We start from the raw sequence: 17,533 nt of genomic DNA on the forward strand, positions 1-17,533 counted from the left end.
TGTATGTCCCAGAAAATTTTATCATTTTGACCAAATAGTGATACTTATTTTCTAGTCTTTCATGCATATTATGATAAAATTTTATTGTCTATTTACTAATTTGTTGGAATAATTAATGTATTCTGGATAAAATACTTGTGTCTGTTATTATCCCTTTTCTATCTCAAACAATTTTCTCCAGTGACAGTTTGAGTGCTTCTAGCATGTTTTGGAGTTTCCTACCTTTTTCAAGTTAGTTTCCCTTCCTTCTTTTCTCAATCACTTCTTCTTTTGTGAAAAGATTGTGTCTTCTTAAAATTTATAGGGAAAGAACAATGTGGTCATATTTTGTGAATTTTCAATTGGATTAGAGTTTTGAATTTCAATAACCCTGCATTTGGAGCAGTGGTTTGGAATGATGTCTACTTTGTTCACCACTCCTTGTATAAGATTTAGACTATTAGGAAAGAAACTGATTGCTTAGTAATACTGAGACAACATTTTCTCTGATTAATGCTGTGTTTGCATCGCAGAGTACTGGCCAACACAGGGAGCGAGGCATTTTGCAGATGTCATTTTGATTTTGGTGTGATTTTTTTTTTTTTTTTTATCCCTGTCCCAACCCTTACAGTGATTGGCACTGTTGGAGCTTCCATTTCATGTCATCCTTTTGTTTGTGTACTGGCTTCCACCCCCTTGTACCTACCCAAGGCACCATTCCAGCAATTCTCATTTTGTTTCCTGTGCTACTCATATCTTTTTTCACCTAGAAGATTCCTACTGTCAAATAAATTTCTTTCATCTTAAAACAGAACCCACTTGCACTGAAATCCTTCTTCAGTTGGTACCCTACTGCTGTTTCTCTTGGCTGTTATAGTTTCATCATAGTTGTCTCTGTTAGGTGACTTCATTTCCATGTCTTTTTTCTTCCCTCAACTCCAATCAGATGACATTTTTTGTTACCACCATTTTACAAATTCTGCTCGTGTCATTGTATCCAGGGACTTCAGTATTGCTAAATGGCCCCATCACCAGTTGTAAGTCTTTGTTGTAATTGAGTAGCATTTGTTAATGGTTGCTCACCCGGTCCTTGACAGGCTTTTGTGAATTTGTGTTCAGAGCAGCAGCACTCTGGAGTTTTCTATTCTAATGTCCCTTCCTCTGCAGCTTTTTTTTTTTTTTTTTTTTTTGCTGGGCCTCTGCATGCTCCTGGATGCAGAGGTTGCTCCTCAGACTTATCTCCATCTAAATTCAATGAGTAGCTTCTCCTCTAGCATCATGTCTTTAAATACCTTTATACTGTGGCTATTTTGAGTTTGTTTTTTTTTTTTTTTTTAGTATATTTCATTCACCGGAGTGCCTAAATGCTGGCCTTTACTGTCCAGTTGCCTTTGTTTCCACTTGAGTGTAAAAAGCTTTAAGATCAAATAACCAAATTTATCACCTCTTGAAATTTGTTCCACCTGCAGTTTTTCATATACCAGGAATTTGTAAATTTCATCCTGCTCAGAATCTTAGCTTTTGCCATTGACTCCTCTGTTTCCCACATCTAAAATCTAACCCAGTGAAATCTGTCCTAGAAAGTATGAATCCAAAGTGTTCATCCTCTCCACTGATCCAAGCCACCATAGCTCTTGTCTCTGCAGGAAGTTCTTGAGCCGTTTTTCTACTTCTTTTGCCCTTTGATTAAGAGATCCCAAAGATCTCTAACCATAGTCCTCTGCCTCCATCTCCTAAAATGCTACTTGTCCATTCCTGTCTCTATGCAGATCTCCAATTGTGTCTGTTTTCTTATGCATTTTTTGTCTGTCTCCTCCCACTACTGCATTGCAGGCTTTCCCAGGGCAGGATACATGAACAGTCTTTTATTCTTTCATCTATTGTTACTGATAAATACTCAGAACCAGTGAATAATAATCATTGAGAAAACTTTTTTTGAGTGGAGTTGCTAATTTCAAGAAATAGCTATTTATAAAGAAATATGGTAAAAATATGAATCATATGAGACGCTATAAAATAAAAAATAAGTCTCATACTTTGGCCTTCTTTCATTTTTTTTCTAAAAGAACATTGTATGTCTATGCAAACGATGAATTATGAATTTGTACACTAACTGTTCTATGTTTCTACTTAAGCTATTATTTTAGAGATTATTTTCCATAGTTGCACATGATATACATCCATGTACGTTTATATTAATAATGGTCCAAAATGATCTCATATGCATATATACACATACATATATATGCACACATATACATAATGTAAATAGCAATATATAGAACTGCATGCATACTATTTTTACTTTCATGTATATGCATGCATATCCTGGCTGATGATTGAGTTTTAATTCAGAACTTGACTGTCATTTTTTTTTTTTCTTTCTAGTGCCCACTGTTGATGTCTTTCAGATTTCCACAAAAGAGCGATTTGGATTGGGACATCAGCTAAAAAAGTAAGTCTGCAAAAGAATAATAATAAAAAGGAATTTCTATTCAAGAGAATTCTCATGTTGTTCATTTTCAGCATTTTACTCAGTAATATCTATTTGAAATGAGTACCTTAGGAGAGGAAATCATCCTGATGCTAAGTGTTGCTTCCATAGTTTTGTTAGCACAGCTCTCTGTCAGTCAGTCCAGGCCTATCTGTTTGCCAGCCCAGATCCACTATGTTCCTTCCAGTATCTTGCAGTTTATAACCAGGAAGGCTGGCCCATGTAGACACAGAGTCTGGTGTCTTTAACCGCACCAACAAAGGGAGCAAGGAGCCTAAGGTGGGAATGTTTACTGCCCTGGTTTCTTCCCCAGGCAGGCTCCAGGATGCAGCATTTGCATGACTGTCCCTTACCAGGTCTGTTGGTTGTTTTCACTGCCATCTTCTTGGGACTTGGAGGAGTAATAGAAAAGCAGTCTCTGGCCCTGGATACTGTACTAATCCTTTCCTAATCTTCTCCCTTACCTTCAGCTGTGAAACATTCCTTTTGAAACTAAGCTCTTTATTTCCCAGTTGAATCTTGACTAGTACAGTGACAGTTTATATTTTATAAATTAATTTGGTTATTCAATAGTATAAAATGCATGTAGTCAATTTGCATAGACATTCTTGAAAATGTTCTTATTAGTACACATACCCTTCCATCTATATAGTCAATAGGATTTTGACACAGATCTGAAATAGAAATAAATGGGAGTAGGATTTGAGCACCAGGAAAAGATGAATGAAGCTCTTGGGTTTGACCTCATAAAATCTCATTGAGGCTTAATGATAATTTTTTCATCGTTTAACACTAATTTGGTTTTTTTTTCTGATTTTTATGTCTAATTTTAAAATTAAAACTCTTAAAAAAACAACAAATAAAACCCCAACTCTGATACAGCCCAAAGCAAGAACAGAAAGAGTTATGTCTTTGATCAGAACCATAGTGGTAAATTAACAGACACAAGAACTGGTTTTCAGTTCTTCCTAAAGTGGAGTGACTATTGGTATGAGCTGAGGCAGAGGCCTGGGGGCCTGTCAGTTTATGCTTTTGCTTGCTATGGTTTCCCCTGAAGGTAATAATGATGCTGTCCTTGTGCTCCCCTTTGTTGAACTTCCACAGGGGAAAATGTGGCTTCTTCCTCAGACAGTCTTGATGAGCCAGCCTTTCTTAAGAGGATGTGAAATACCCGTGTTGAACTGAGGGCAATTTTATTGTGTTTATTAATTTTCAATTTTTAAAAAGTTGACAGGTAACACTATTTATTTACAACATGAAGTAAATGTACACATTATGATGGTTAAATCTAAATACTTCACAATGCATTTGCATTTTTCTAGAATGATTTTTAATTACCTTTATTAACATTTGTAAACATGAAAATTATACATATTAATAGAGTATGTGATGTTTTGATATATGTACATATGATATAATATGAAACAGTTATGTCTTAATGGCAAAACATTCAAAATTTTTTCATGGAGTTTTTTTTTAATATATATTTCTAGTTGTCAATGGACTTATTTATTTATATGCAGTGCTGAGGACTGGTCCTAGGGCTTCACACATGCTAGGCAAGCATTATACCACTGAGCCATAACTCCAGCCCCTCTTGTAGACTTTTTGAAATATATAGTACACAAATGTTGTTTGTAGTTACCCTGTTTCACAGTTGCACATTAGAACTTCTTATTCTTACTTAATTCTAACTTAGAGCTGTTGACCAACCTTACCTATCCCCACTTTCCAACTCTCCTAGCCTCTGCTAACCACCATCTGCTCTCAAAATTTCTGAGATCAACAGTTTTAGTCTACTTGTTCATGACATCACATAGTACTTGTCTTTCTATGCCTGCCTTATTTCACTTCATATAATGATCTCCAGTTTTATGCATGATGTTGCAATTGACATGATGTTATTATATTTTTTAAAAGACAGAATAGTTTTCCTTTGTCTGTATAGACCACATTTAAAAGGGGCTGGGGGGGGGCTGGGGATGTGGCTCAAGCGGTAGCGCGCTCGCCTGGCATGCGTGCGGCCTGGGTTCGATCCTCAGCACCACATACCAACAAAGATGTTGTGTCCGCCGAGAACTAAGAAATAAATATTAAAAATTCTCTCTCTCTCTCTCTCTCTCTCTCTCTCTCTGTCTCTCTCTCTCTCCTCTCTCACTCTCTCTTTAAAAAATAAAAATAAAAAAATAAAAGGGGCTGGGGGAAACTCTTGTAAATCCCCATTGCTGAGTTTAAATATGTACAAGTATAGAATTAGATAGCAAATCCTTAATGTTTAGAAGTCTGCATCTCTGAAACTAAAGTCAATTTACAATGTATGTTCAGCACATTATATTATGCAGTATTCTCTTATAAGGACTCACAGGAGACATTCTCAGTTTTCTATTCTAGGATTAGGTATGATTTTCCAGTCCCATTGGTTTTGTTGGATCAGTTGGATTTTGTTTTCTGCTATTGAGTCCATGTTCCACATGTCTTGGAGAGTTCATGGAACCTGCCCCACCTGGGGAGGTGCCACACACTTTGGCACAGTTTTTTTTTTTCTCTTTCAGTGATTTTTCTCCTCATCAAATTCCCTCCCTTGTTTTTATGCTCTTCTATTTTACGTGCTTTTCTCTAATGTGCTTTTCTAATACAAAAGAATTTTACTTTTTGTTAAAAGTAAAATGGAGGTGACCAAAAATAAGAATTATAAAAGCCCAAAGGTCCAGGAACAAATGACTTTCTCCCCTTCATGACTTCTGAGTACATCAGATGGGCTCAGAAAAAGAAGTTGTGGATATAATACAACTTTTTTTTTTTTTAAAGAGAGAGAGAAGAGAGAGAGAATTTTTTAATATTTATTTTTCAGTGAACACAACATCTTTATTTTATTTTTATGTGGTGCTGAGGAGCGAACCCAGCGCCCCATGCATCCCAGGCAAGCGCATTATCGCTTGAGCCACATCCCCAGCCCCCATAATACTACTTTTAACAACCAGGTAGAATAGGTACTAGGTTTTATTAATGTTCCCATTCTTATAATTATTTGATAAATTTGCTTTATTTTTTAAAGATTGATTTTAGGTTGAAATTTGATATTATAAATCATGTTTAGTCTGACCCAAGTTTAAGTTTTCTTAACTGGGTTTTCAACTTAAATGCCAATCAAAGCCACACACTCAACATTTAAATTCATGCTGTTAATTCAATATGATGGATATTGCTTTGTTGAAATTCATCTCTCATGAGGATAGTACTGACTGCTCTTAAACACAGGATTTTTGACTTCAGCATGATGTTGCCCAAGTGTACTTACTTTTTTCCTGGGACCTATGTTCCCAAAGCTGGTCATAATGTTACTGCTGTTTACCGGTGACGAGTCCTGCTTCCTCACATGTTGAAGTCTGAACATTGGAGAAGCACGTTGAGGCAAGCATATGAATCAGGGTTTATTTAAAAAGGGGTAACACAGACTTCTCCCATGAGGGAGAAGGGGGCACAGCTGGTAACATGGTATCCCCAGAAGCGAGGTGTTCTGCCCTTTTTATATGTCCTAGGCTTCCTTTGTTCTCCTGCTTTCCCCCCTTATCTTTCTTCTTCCTGTGTATGTGACTAGGACCAGGAACTGCATGGTGGGATGGTCAAAAGGTGGGAAACAGGTGGGCTGAAGGGGGAAGGGCAGGATGGAGTAGACAAGGACACATTAACAACCTTATGGTTCCCTGTAGGGAAGGGAAGTTCTTGGGACAGGTTACCTTGTCAACAGGTTGGAGCAGGGGCAGGTTCTTGATAAAATCTCTCAGGGGACAGTCTCCAACTTCCCAGACTCACTCAAAATTGTCCTCCTAGATCCGTCCTGACTCAATTTACGTATCTACACTGACTGCCTGTCTAATTCTGGCTTCAATAACATTGCTTGTCACCTGATTCAAATGTATGCTTTACCTTGAAATGGTTTTTCTCTTTTATCATCAGCACGTGGCGACTGTAGAAATTCTTGTGCCAGCACATTAGTAAACCCAGACTCAGTTGTGGATACTTAGATCTTTTAGTGGTTCTCTATGTGAGAAGGTGGTCATTATGCCAAACGGGTTTGTAGATATACTTCTTGTTACCACTGTCGTTAAGTGACTTCTAACAAACAGTTCATTTCTGTTGCATCCCAGAAAAACTAGGAATTTGAATTCCCGACGTGCATCAAATTAAAAAAAAAAAGAATTCTGATTTTAGGTCTTAGAGTCGCCCATCATCATGCTAAAGTAACATGAAAATAAGAAAATTTTAGCCATTTTATCCTGTTTAGTTTTGTTAGGAAGCACTTCCTGGCATTCTTACAGAATGGTGCATAAGGACAGGGATTATTTTATAGGAGGAAAAGAATCTACATCTGCTTGGTACAAAGGCTATTGTCGTTGGAGAGTTTTTGTTCTTTACAGGGAGAAATGATCCTAATGATGCTATTACACTTAAGTCCTGCTGAAATTTTGGGTGGAAAAAACTTGAAGTCTAGAATGAGATTTCCCCTTTTTCTTGAACTCTAAAGGCAAATTTTCTGCGAATTTGTCCTTAAGTTATCATTCCTTGCAGTTTCACTCTTTTTCTCACCACTTATACTACTTGAGAACCCAGAATAATTCCATGTGTGTTTTCATTTCCTTGAAGAAAATTAAAGAAGGAAATTAAGTAAAAGAAATTGGCTTTACTTAATCAGATTTTTTTTTCCACTTAAGCTAAAGTTGTTGATCCTGAAGACTGTTCCCATTTTTTTTAATTCTCCATCAGCCAATCAGTCATTTGGATTGTTAAATCATAGCAATAATATAATTTAATTGTTTTAATAATGAGTAATTATTGTCAATTATTATGGTATAGTCACAGTATCATCCTGGTAATTTGCTATATAATTCTTTTTTTTTTTTTTTTTAAAGAGAGAGTGAGAGAGGAGAGAGAGAGAGAGAGAGAGAATTTTCAATATTTATTTCTTTTTTAGTTCTCGTTGGACACAACATCTTTGTTGGTATGTGGTGCTGAGGATCGAACCCGGGCCGCACGCATGCCAGGCGAGCGTGCTACCGCTTGTGCCACATCCCCAGCCCTATATAATTCTTTCATATATATGAGAAGTCTTATATGATTCTAATTAGCACCTGTTGATTACTGAATGCTTTTCCTTTGATCATCATCTTCTCAATAACTATAGAATATGAATTTAAAGTATCTCAGAATTGTGATAACAGAATTATCTTTTAATTGACAGAATCATGCAGACATTTGTTACACAGCAGTGGAAACAGAGCAAAGAAAAGTCCAATTGCCTACACAATAAAAAGCTATCAGAGAAGAAAGTGAAGTCTCCTCTGCATTTATTTTCTACCTTGCGCAGGTTGGTAATAGGCATCTTTGTTGTTGCCTTGTTAGATAATGAGCTTGTGATAGTCAGTTGTTATTCAGTTTAAAACATTCTTTTTATGATCTTAGCATCTGTTTATTTTCTTTATGAGTTCAAAGAAATGTCTACGTTACACCTGATTCATAGAATGCTTAGATATTCACATATGTGTTTAGAGTTTTATTTCATGTTGATTATTTCATGTTAATTTTTTGTTTCCTAATCACATAACTCCTTATCCAAATCTTCCCTATTGGACTTTGGAGTAGGTAGGAAGGAGAAAAATTGTAGGGTCTTCTTTAGCTTTTCAAGAAAAATGTTATTTATTTCCTGTGATCACCCACAGGTATCTTTATGTGATTTTTAAATGGGTAGGCTATACTTAAATGAGGTCGTAACTATGCACAACAGTGGGGTGCAGTTTGAGCATGGCAAGATTTTTCTCTCCATGGTCCCTTGAACCCATGAGTTTCCCTGTATTAATTGTTGTTTCATTTCAAAGGTCGCCAAGTTATCCTCCCCCTGGTTGTGGCAAAAGCAAATCCAAACTGAAATCTGAGCAAGATGGAATCTCCAAAACACACAAGCTACTGCGGAGGACTTGTTCCAGCACAGTCAAGGCTGAGGACGTGTGTGCTGCAAAGTCCCACAGGACCTTTGGTCGCTCCCTGTCCAGCGACCCCAGGGCTGAGCAGGCAATGACAACGATTAAATCGCACAAACTCTTGAACCATGCCTGCACTGCAGCTGTGAAGCAAGAGGACTGCCTCACTCTAAAGTCCCATAAATTATTGACTCGTTCTTGTTCTGGAGACCCACGATGTGAGCACAACACCAACTTGAAGCCCCACAAACTGTTAAGTAGGTCTTACTCCAGCAATCTCCGAATGGAAGAGCTATATGGACTGAAAAACCACAAATTGCTCAGCAAGTCTTACTCCGGTGTCCCCAAGTCATCCAAAACTGAGCTTTTCAAGGAACCTAATGCAGAGGGCAGGAGGCTCTCTCTTACCTCAGGGCTTATTGGTATCTTAACACCATCTTCATCTTCATCTTCCCAGCCTGCTGTGCGTAAATATTTTCATCTTTAGTTCTTAACTGTTATGTAAGGGGCAGTGGAATTTTTCCTTCATAACATCTGGTGGAGGGAAGAACTGAGAATGGTGGATTTTATTTTAAAAATTTGTTATTTTCTTTTCTATTTGGATGTTGTTCTTGCACCAGACATTTACAGCTGGTACCTGAAAAGTTAGTTTTAATTCTGAAAAAGAAAGTGTAGTTATTGATTGGAGGTCCATTTCAAATTCATGCCATACTAATGAATGCTACTGAAAGTGGAAGGAAGTCAGTTGAATTTCTGAAACCTTTCCTTTTAAGAAAGCCTATAATTTGAGTGTTTTATTAAGTATGTTGTTTGATCTCTGCCTTTTTCCACGTGGAACACCATATTTGTCTTATAACTAGATTAAGAATAATCTTCTTTCAGTTAAGATGGGAACTTTTGCACATGAAGGATGCCACTGATAGTGAGAAGCAACATGGACAAGTATATATCCCAGAGCCTCTCTTGAAGATGATCTTAATGTTCACATTATACTAAAACTCTTCTGGTGGTCCTGGAGCCAGGAGATGACTACAGTAATAACTTAATTTCTTTAGGTGGTGCTTTAAACAAAATTTACCTCATAAATTATGACCATTAAAGCCCATTTCAGATAAAAAATTAGACTATATTATTTACATTCTCAAAACAGTCGGTTAAAAACTTTTGTTTGCTTTTTCTAGATAATGTTCACACATATGTTGGGAGATGCATGTTTAGCTATGACCAATAATATGAATACATCTAGCCATAAAGGAAGTTGATAAAAATAAGATACTATTTTCAGAAAGTTACTCTTCTGTAGACTTAGTTCTAAAATCAAACTATAAATTATGCTGTAAAGTTATAAATTTGTGTATGTTGATAATTTTCTGTGAACATCCTAAAAGCCCATTTATATTCAAAGATAAGTGTTGACAACCTGGAGAAAGTGATGTTGAATAATTACATAGCTAAATATTTCCCATGGCAGTTTTTGCAAGAAAGATAATTTCAGATATTCTGTGAAAGAAATGTATAAATGTTCTTCTATATGGCTGTGTATATAGTTTAGTGATGTGCCACCATTCAATAGCTGTTTAATATTTCCTTAGAGGAATAATTGTATCTGATTATAAAATAAGATTGAAATGTCCTAATTAGGAGCTATGAGCTTTTGCTGAAAAGTAATAGAGACAGTTTTTTTTTGGTGTGTGTGTGTGGTGCTGGGGATTAAACCCATGGCCTTGTACATGCAAGGCAAGCACTCTACCAACTGAGGTATATCCCCAGCCCCTGAGGCAATGTTTTTTTTTTTTTAATATTTTTTTTTTAGTTGTAGATGGCCCTAATACCTTTATTTTGTTTGTTTGTTTGTTTTAATGTGGTGCCAAGGATCAAACCAGTGCCTCACGTATGCTAGGCAAGTGCTCTACCACTGAGCCACAATCCTGGCTCAGCAATGGATTTTTGATCATGCAAACATCCCAGTCATTTTTAGTAGAAGATCAAAATTAATGCTACTATTTAGTTTAGGTAAAGATTGCAGTAGTAATGGCAGAAAGGATATTATAATAGAACAAAGAATTTATAAAATCTTGATTGCATAATCAATGACAGTATTTCATGTGATCTTCTAAAGATCACTTCTGTATTAAAAGAAAGCTAAAAGGTAAAAGGCTATAATTCATGCATTTTCCCAATTAAAAAATTACTTGGTTCTTTTACTTTGTTTTTTATAGCCAAATGGTGCAAAATGCATTCCAATACGAGACCGTGGCTTCCTAGTGCAGGTATGAGTCAAGACTCTATCTGTTGTGGAAATATTTTAGTCCTTACTGAGCTTTCAAAACATTTATGAACACCGCTGAATTATTTCTTTCTGTTGTTTTATTCAGACAATTGAGTTTGCTGAACAACGGATCCCCGTATTGAATGAGTACTGTGTGGTTTGTGATGAGCCACATGTGTTTCAAAATGGCCCCATGCTTAGGGTAAGTTCTTGCTGGTAGAGTATCAGTATTGGCTTAGAATATAAATGAAAAATGTTGAAATGTAAAAATAAATTAGTAATGTACCTTATGTTAAATATTCTCTTGAGCAAATTAGTTAACATACTGAATGGTATAATTTACAAAAATGATTAGTATTATTTCTGAAGGGAGTCTGTGAAAGAGCAAGTAGTCTGGTATTGGGAAAATGTTTCTTATGTGTCTTTTATCTGTCTATCCATTTGTACTTATATCTATCTTGATGTTAAGTGTTAGATATTGTAAACTTAATAAATACTGTTTATAAGGTCAAATAACAAGGATACTTAGACAGTAATTATTAAAAATTCTACAATTTAAGATGCTTACTTTAAGGAGAAGACTGTATGCCCTATGTTGGTTCGCAGAGGTACACAGTAGCAGTAGGAGAATCAAAAGAAAGATTTCCAAAAATTGCCAACTTGACACATTTGGGACATTTGATGGGAACACGGTAGTAATGATTACTGTACATATGTGCATTTTGGGGGAGAATTGTTCAGTTTAAAAATTTTTCTAACAGTTTTTTCTGATAAACTTTATATGACATTTAAATTACTGAAGTATACAATTAAGTGGTTTTAAATGTATTCATGATGTTGTGCAACAATCAATACCAATTCCTGGACATTTCTTTACCATAACTATTAGCTGTCATTCTCTCCCCTCATTCAATGGCAACTACTAATCTACTTTTTGTTACTTCTCGATATTTGGTGTAAATGTAGTCATACAATATGTGACCTTTCATCTTGGGCTTCTTTCACTTAGTATCAGGATTTCACTTTTCATTCTTGTAGCATGCCTCAGTACACTTCACTCCTTTTTATGGCAGAATATTCCATTATGGATATACCATATTTGATTATTCATTCATCAGTTGATGGAATTGCTGAGACATGTTAAATTGTAATTAATGTGTGTGTGTGGTGGGGTACTTTAGCTCAAACTTAGGTTTGCACATGGTAGGCAAGCACTCTAGCGGTAGGCTGTATCCCCAGCCATTTTTATTTTGAGACAGGGTCTTCCTAACTTGCCCAGGCTGGTCTTGATCCTGTGATCCTCCTTCCTCAGTGCGCCTAGTAGCTGGAATTACAGATATGCACTACCACCCTGGGCTTGTTTAACTTTTTGTGGAATGGATAAGCTGTATCATTTTATAGTCCCACTAGCAATGTACGACATTTCAGTTTCTCCACTTCTGGTTATTCTCTTTTTAAAAAATCATAGTCATCTTAGTGGTGTAAAGCAGTAGTTCATTGTAGTTTTGACAAGCACTTCTCTAAGAACTAATGATTTTTTCTTGTGCTTAGTGACCATTTGTATGACTTTATAGAGAAATGTGTATTCAAATTATTTTTCCCATTTTTAAATTGGATTATTTTTATTTTTATTGGTGAGTGCTATGTTCTTTATATATTCTGAATTCTAAATTTTTGTTGTTAGATCTTTATCATGTATATGATTTAAAAATATTTTCTCATGCTCCATGGGCTATCCTTTCATTTTCGTGGTAGTGTCTTTTGACACAGATTTTTATATTTTGAGAGTGTCTAATGTATCACAGTTTTTCTTTAGTTATATGGGTTTCTAATAGTATGTCTAAGGAACCATTGCACAGCTCAAAGTCACAGGATTTACAGTTAATATTTTATTCTAAGGTTTTTATGTATAAGTCACTGATCCTTTTTGAGTTAATTTTCAGTATGTGGAGTGAGGCTGGGGTTCAGATTCATTCTTGCAGATAGATAACCAAAAGTTCCTTTTCCTATTTGTTGAAGAGACTGCTTCTGTACTGAATGATCTTGGCACCCTTGTTGAAAATGTTTGAACTTAGATGTACTGGTTTACTTCTGGACTCTCGATTATGTTTTCACTGGTTTTTATATCTAAGACTGTACTACTCTATCTTGATTAATGTAGCTTTGTAGTAATATTGAAATCCAGAAGTATGAATTCTTTTTGATCTCCTCTAATAGGATTGTTTTGACTCTTTGGGGTCCTTTGTAGTTACATTATTTACTTTTTTTGGTAATATTTTTGTCTCTTTTATGGTTGAGATATGTCAGATGTGTATTAATTCTTTTAAATATATGGTAGCATATTTATATGAGTAGAGTTGTTTTTAGTATTTGTCTGTTTTTTACATATAGCAATACTAATGTCTATTTTATTCTGCTGCCCTTCCTATTCCCCTTCCCCTAGTATTTGTCTTCTTCTTTAAAAAAAAATATTTTTAGTTGTAGGTGGACACAATACCTTTAATTAATTTATTATTATTATTTTTTTATGTGGTACTGAGGATTGAACCCAGTGCTTCACACATGTTAGGCAAGCCTCTACCATTGAGCTACAACCCCAGCCCTCTTATTATCTTCTTGATATCAGTGGAGTGTTTGTGGTATTCTTTGCTTGATTCTTGATGATGAAGATTTGTCATTTCTGTGTTAGTTAGCTTTCTATCCATCACTATAAGAAAATATCTGAAATAATCAAACTATAAAAAGAACAGGATTATTTTGGCTGAGCTTTGGATGTCTCAGCTGGCCCCAAGGATTTGGCCCTAGGTTGGGGCAACCCATCATGCCAATAGCATGTGGTGGAGCAAAACTAGTCACCTCGTTGCCAGGGGGGGAGAGAGAGAGAGAGAGAGAGAGAGAGAGAGAGAGAGAGAGAGAGAGAGAGAGAGAGAGAGAGAGAGAAAATAAGAAAATACATAAAGAACTCCGTTTGTTTCCCGTGGGAAGTCTCTTCCAATGATGCACTCTCCATTTTGATCTGAGGATATTTTAATTTCTCCTTAATTGTTTGAATGATAATTGTGCTGGACATTAGATTCTTGGTTGCTAGGTCCTCTGCACTGTGAGCAGATTTGAAGTGCTCTTCTCTATAGCACTTTGAATTTGTCATCCTACTGCCATCTGGTGATCACCATCTCTAGTGAGAAATGATTTTGTTAAATTGAGGATCCCTTATGTGTATTGAGTTACTTCTCTCATTGCTTTTAGGATCTGTTGTTTGTCTTTGGTGTTTAGCATATTTCACCATATTTTGAGTTCCTTGGATTTCTTGGCATTTTTCATTAATTTGAGGGGTTTTTTTTGTTTTGTTTTAAATAACACCATGTATCTTCAGATATTTTTTCTGCATCTTTTCTCTCCTCTTGCCTTCTGGGACTCCCAAATCTGTAATTTTGTATGTGGTAGTGTCCATTAGGGTTTATTTACTTTTCTTAATGATTTTTTATTGCTGTTAGTTTCTAATACCTGACCTACCTTCAAGTACATGATCCTTCTTTCTGCCTACTTAGGTTGGCTTTTAAGTCTTTCCTTAATTTTTTTTTCTTTCTTTTCATTTTATTTACTGTGCTCTCTGGCTCAAGAATTTCTTTGTGGTTGTGTTTTGGTGAATTCTGTGTGTTGCTACACTGCGGGGATATTGTCTTTCCTTTTTTTTTTCTAAATTAATTAATAAATTCTTTTTTTGTTTGTTTGTTTCCTTTAGCTCTTTGATCCTTTCATAAATAGCTAATATAAAGTGTTAGCATAGTAAGCTAAATATCTATGCTTTCTCTGTTACCCTTTTTTTCTTCTTTTAAATATTTATTTTAGTTGTCAGTGGACCTTTACTTATTTATATGTATTGGTGAGAATCAAATCTAGTGCATCACACATGCGAAGCAAGCACTCTACCACTGAGGTGTGACCCCAGCCCTACCCTTTCTCTTGATTACCTTTTTCCTATATGTTACTTTCTTATTTCTTTGCATTTGTCATTATTTTTTTTATCAAAAACACGACATTTTGAATATGATAATAGAGCTACTTTCCAATCAGATCTCTGCTGTCCTAAGGATTTATTTTGTTGTAATTTCTTGTGTAATTTTTTTTTCCAAATTATTTATGGTCTTGTTTGGCCCTTCAAGTTTTGTTCATTTAGTGGTCAGCTAATTGTTGAAGCACACCAAAAACCTCTTTCAGTTATTGTCAAGGGGCTCTGTGGGTAATGTCAGGGTATGCATGAGATTCTAGTCCAGTGATTCTCAATATGTTTGAGTGTGTCTGTCACTTACTTGAGGAATGGAAATCCTGCTGAAACAAAGTCACTTGAGAAACCTGACAGTCTATATTTTTGTGTATCTTCCTTGCTGTGGCTTTTAGACTGCTCTTAATAACTAAGGCTTTTATTTTCTAAATGAAGTTAATAACACTCAGTGATCATTTGGTCACAGTTTGAGGCATGCCCATGAAAACCTGTGAGAAACTGAGCAGGGGATAAACCAGAGTATTCCCATTTTATCTTCTAAGTATGAAGTAGGTAGATCTTCTTGTATTTAGGTCTCACTTTTGAACGGTGAATGAAAAAGTGCATCCTCCTAACACCTTCTCTCCCCTCCAATTTATGGAACTTATAATTTCAGATTCTGAAACAGAAGCTCAATAATCATACCCATAAACTTTTAGTTCAAAAACATGATTTTTAAACATACCTAACTGAATTTTGAGTAGACATTGATTTTAATGCTCAAACAATATCTTTTTTGTATGAAACAAATAGGGACTCTGTTAGGCCTCTTTGCCTTCCTGAGGATCTGCCTTGGTCCCTGTGGTGTTTCTCTCTCTCTCTCAGGGGACAGTAAACCTTTCCCCACATTGAATGTGTTTCTTGACTTTAAAAAAAAAAAAAAAATTCCAAGTGTTGACTAGTGTACTAAAAATACAGAGAGTTCAAGGCTTATGGGTTTGTGGTTCTTAAACTTTTATATAAACACCAGTTTTAAATCAGGAATTTATATTTAAATTGATTTTTTTGTAAGAAAGATTGTAGCAGTAAATTGAGTTTTGAAAAACTGGATACAAAAATAAAAATGCTGCAAAATGTAATTCAAAGAATTACAAAATGTAATTCTTTTATGAAATGCTTATCTTTGTGTACACATTGAGTTAAAGCTGCTGCAGAGATGGCTTGTCTAGTTTCTTATATTAACACTTAAACAGCTCTTTATGCCTCAAGGAGATTTTATACATACCTTATCTCACTTGGTCCTCTTATCAACTCAGGCAGCTAGATGTTATTTTTCTTCTCACTTTACAGTTAGAAAAACAGATAAACACATGTGCTTCAAGTGGACAAGGTTCCACTTCTATGTGTTTTATATATTGAACTTACACAAAATACTGTTTGAACAAAAAGACGATAGCAGAAATGTTTGAAAACCATTCCTGATACTATATTTATCTCTATTCATAAATACATTGCTAAATTCTCTAGAGTTGCATCATTTCTCTTCAGTAAAGGATAATTTAAATTCTTTGACAATACAACTTTTCTAAAAGTACAGTTAGATTCTAAAATATTCATTAAGGGTCAAGAAACTTTTTGAAACGTTTTTTTATTGCATTTAAATTGCTCTGATTCAAATGAAAAAGTGCATCCTACTAACACCCTCTCTCCCCTCCAATTTGTGGAACTTATAATTTCAGATTCTGAAACAGAAGCTAAATAATCATGCCCAGAAACTTGTAGTTCAAAAACATGATTTTTAAACATGGCTAACTGAAACCTGTTAAAATAAATTATATTTTAGGGACATATATAAAATTACCTGTGCTTCTAAATGGTACATAATGAATATTGTGTAGTAAATATATTATGTTTATGTTGACAGTGGAGGGATTTGCCATGGTTTTGTTGTCTAAATTATATGGATTAATTGTTTCAAGACAATAGAATAATACATTAATAGCAAATTATACTTTACAAATTCAAACTAGTAGATATATGGTAAACTAAAAAATGAATTAGTAAATAATAACACACACTTGGTTACATGTAGGCATAAATAAATTTGTATGAAAGTATTGTAATAAAACTCATCATTACACTTACCTGGTAATAGTTATTTAGTGATGGTGCTGTTTTGAATTAAGACTAGTGCTTTCTGTGTAAATAATTTCAGTGGAGGTATAAGGTTGGTGTGGTGGTCAGACGGTAATCGTTTCAAGGCAGAGAAGGCCTGTCCACAGTGTAAGTTCCACTAAGGAAAAATGATTCAGTTTTTCATCCTCGAACAGGATTTTCTGGGAGCAGACATCTAATCTTGATACCTAGTGTTGTTTGAGAATTTTCTTTTCGTGTGCCATCTTGTGTTGACATTTTGAACTCTCAAATGTGAATAAACAAGAAAGTATTGCTACTATAAAAAAGTAAATAAATATGGGAATATTCCTTTGAAAAATAAAGTAATTTCTTGAACTTGAATATTTCTTGAACTTTCTAATCCAAGTAAGTAAAACATATAGAACTGCTAATTAAAATTTCAAGACATGTTTACTTATCGTGGTGTTAGTGTGTTAATAAATTAATGACAACTTTATTATCTCTGTAGTTGGCTATATTAAAAAGATGGAAAGAAATTTATTTTCATAAGAATGTGATGTATACTTCTACCTTCAGCAGGTTTTCTAGTATGCCTAATTTTTGCCTGATCACCTCTTTCCAATTTATAGTAACAGGATATTACAAAAAACGAGCTTTACACATTTGGGTCTGGGAAGGAGTGCTACTTTCAAACAAAG

General features: G+C 35.1%; 1 protein-coding gene across 2 annotated transcripts in view; it reads left to right on the forward strand.

The window, feature by feature from the left end:
• The window catches only part of Parp8 (poly(ADP-ribose) polymerase family member 8), a 166,675-nt gene that overhangs the window by 122,429 nt on the left and 26,713 nt on the right, over nucleotides 1–17,533 (forward strand). For both annotated transcript variants that reach the window (XM_026385927.2, XM_077795659.1), the window contains 5 exons: nucleotides 2,368–2,434; nucleotides 7,713–7,838; nucleotides 8,347–8,911; nucleotides 10,668–10,718; nucleotides 10,824–10,919. In XM_026385927.2, the coding sequence (XP_026241712.2) occupies nucleotides 2,368–2,434; nucleotides 7,713–7,838; nucleotides 8,347–8,911; nucleotides 10,668–10,718; nucleotides 10,824–10,919 (905 nt within the window). The remainder of the gene's footprint in view (nucleotides 1–2,367; nucleotides 2,435–7,712; nucleotides 7,839–8,346; nucleotides 8,912–10,667; nucleotides 10,719–10,823; nucleotides 10,920–17,533) is intronic.

This window comes from Urocitellus parryii, chromosome 1 (assembly GCF_045843805.1).
Source record: "Urocitellus parryii isolate mUroPar1 chromosome 1, mUroPar1.hap1, whole genome shotgun sequence".
NCBI classification, from domain to species: Eukaryota; Metazoa; Chordata; class Mammalia; order Rodentia; family Sciuridae; genus Urocitellus; species Urocitellus parryii.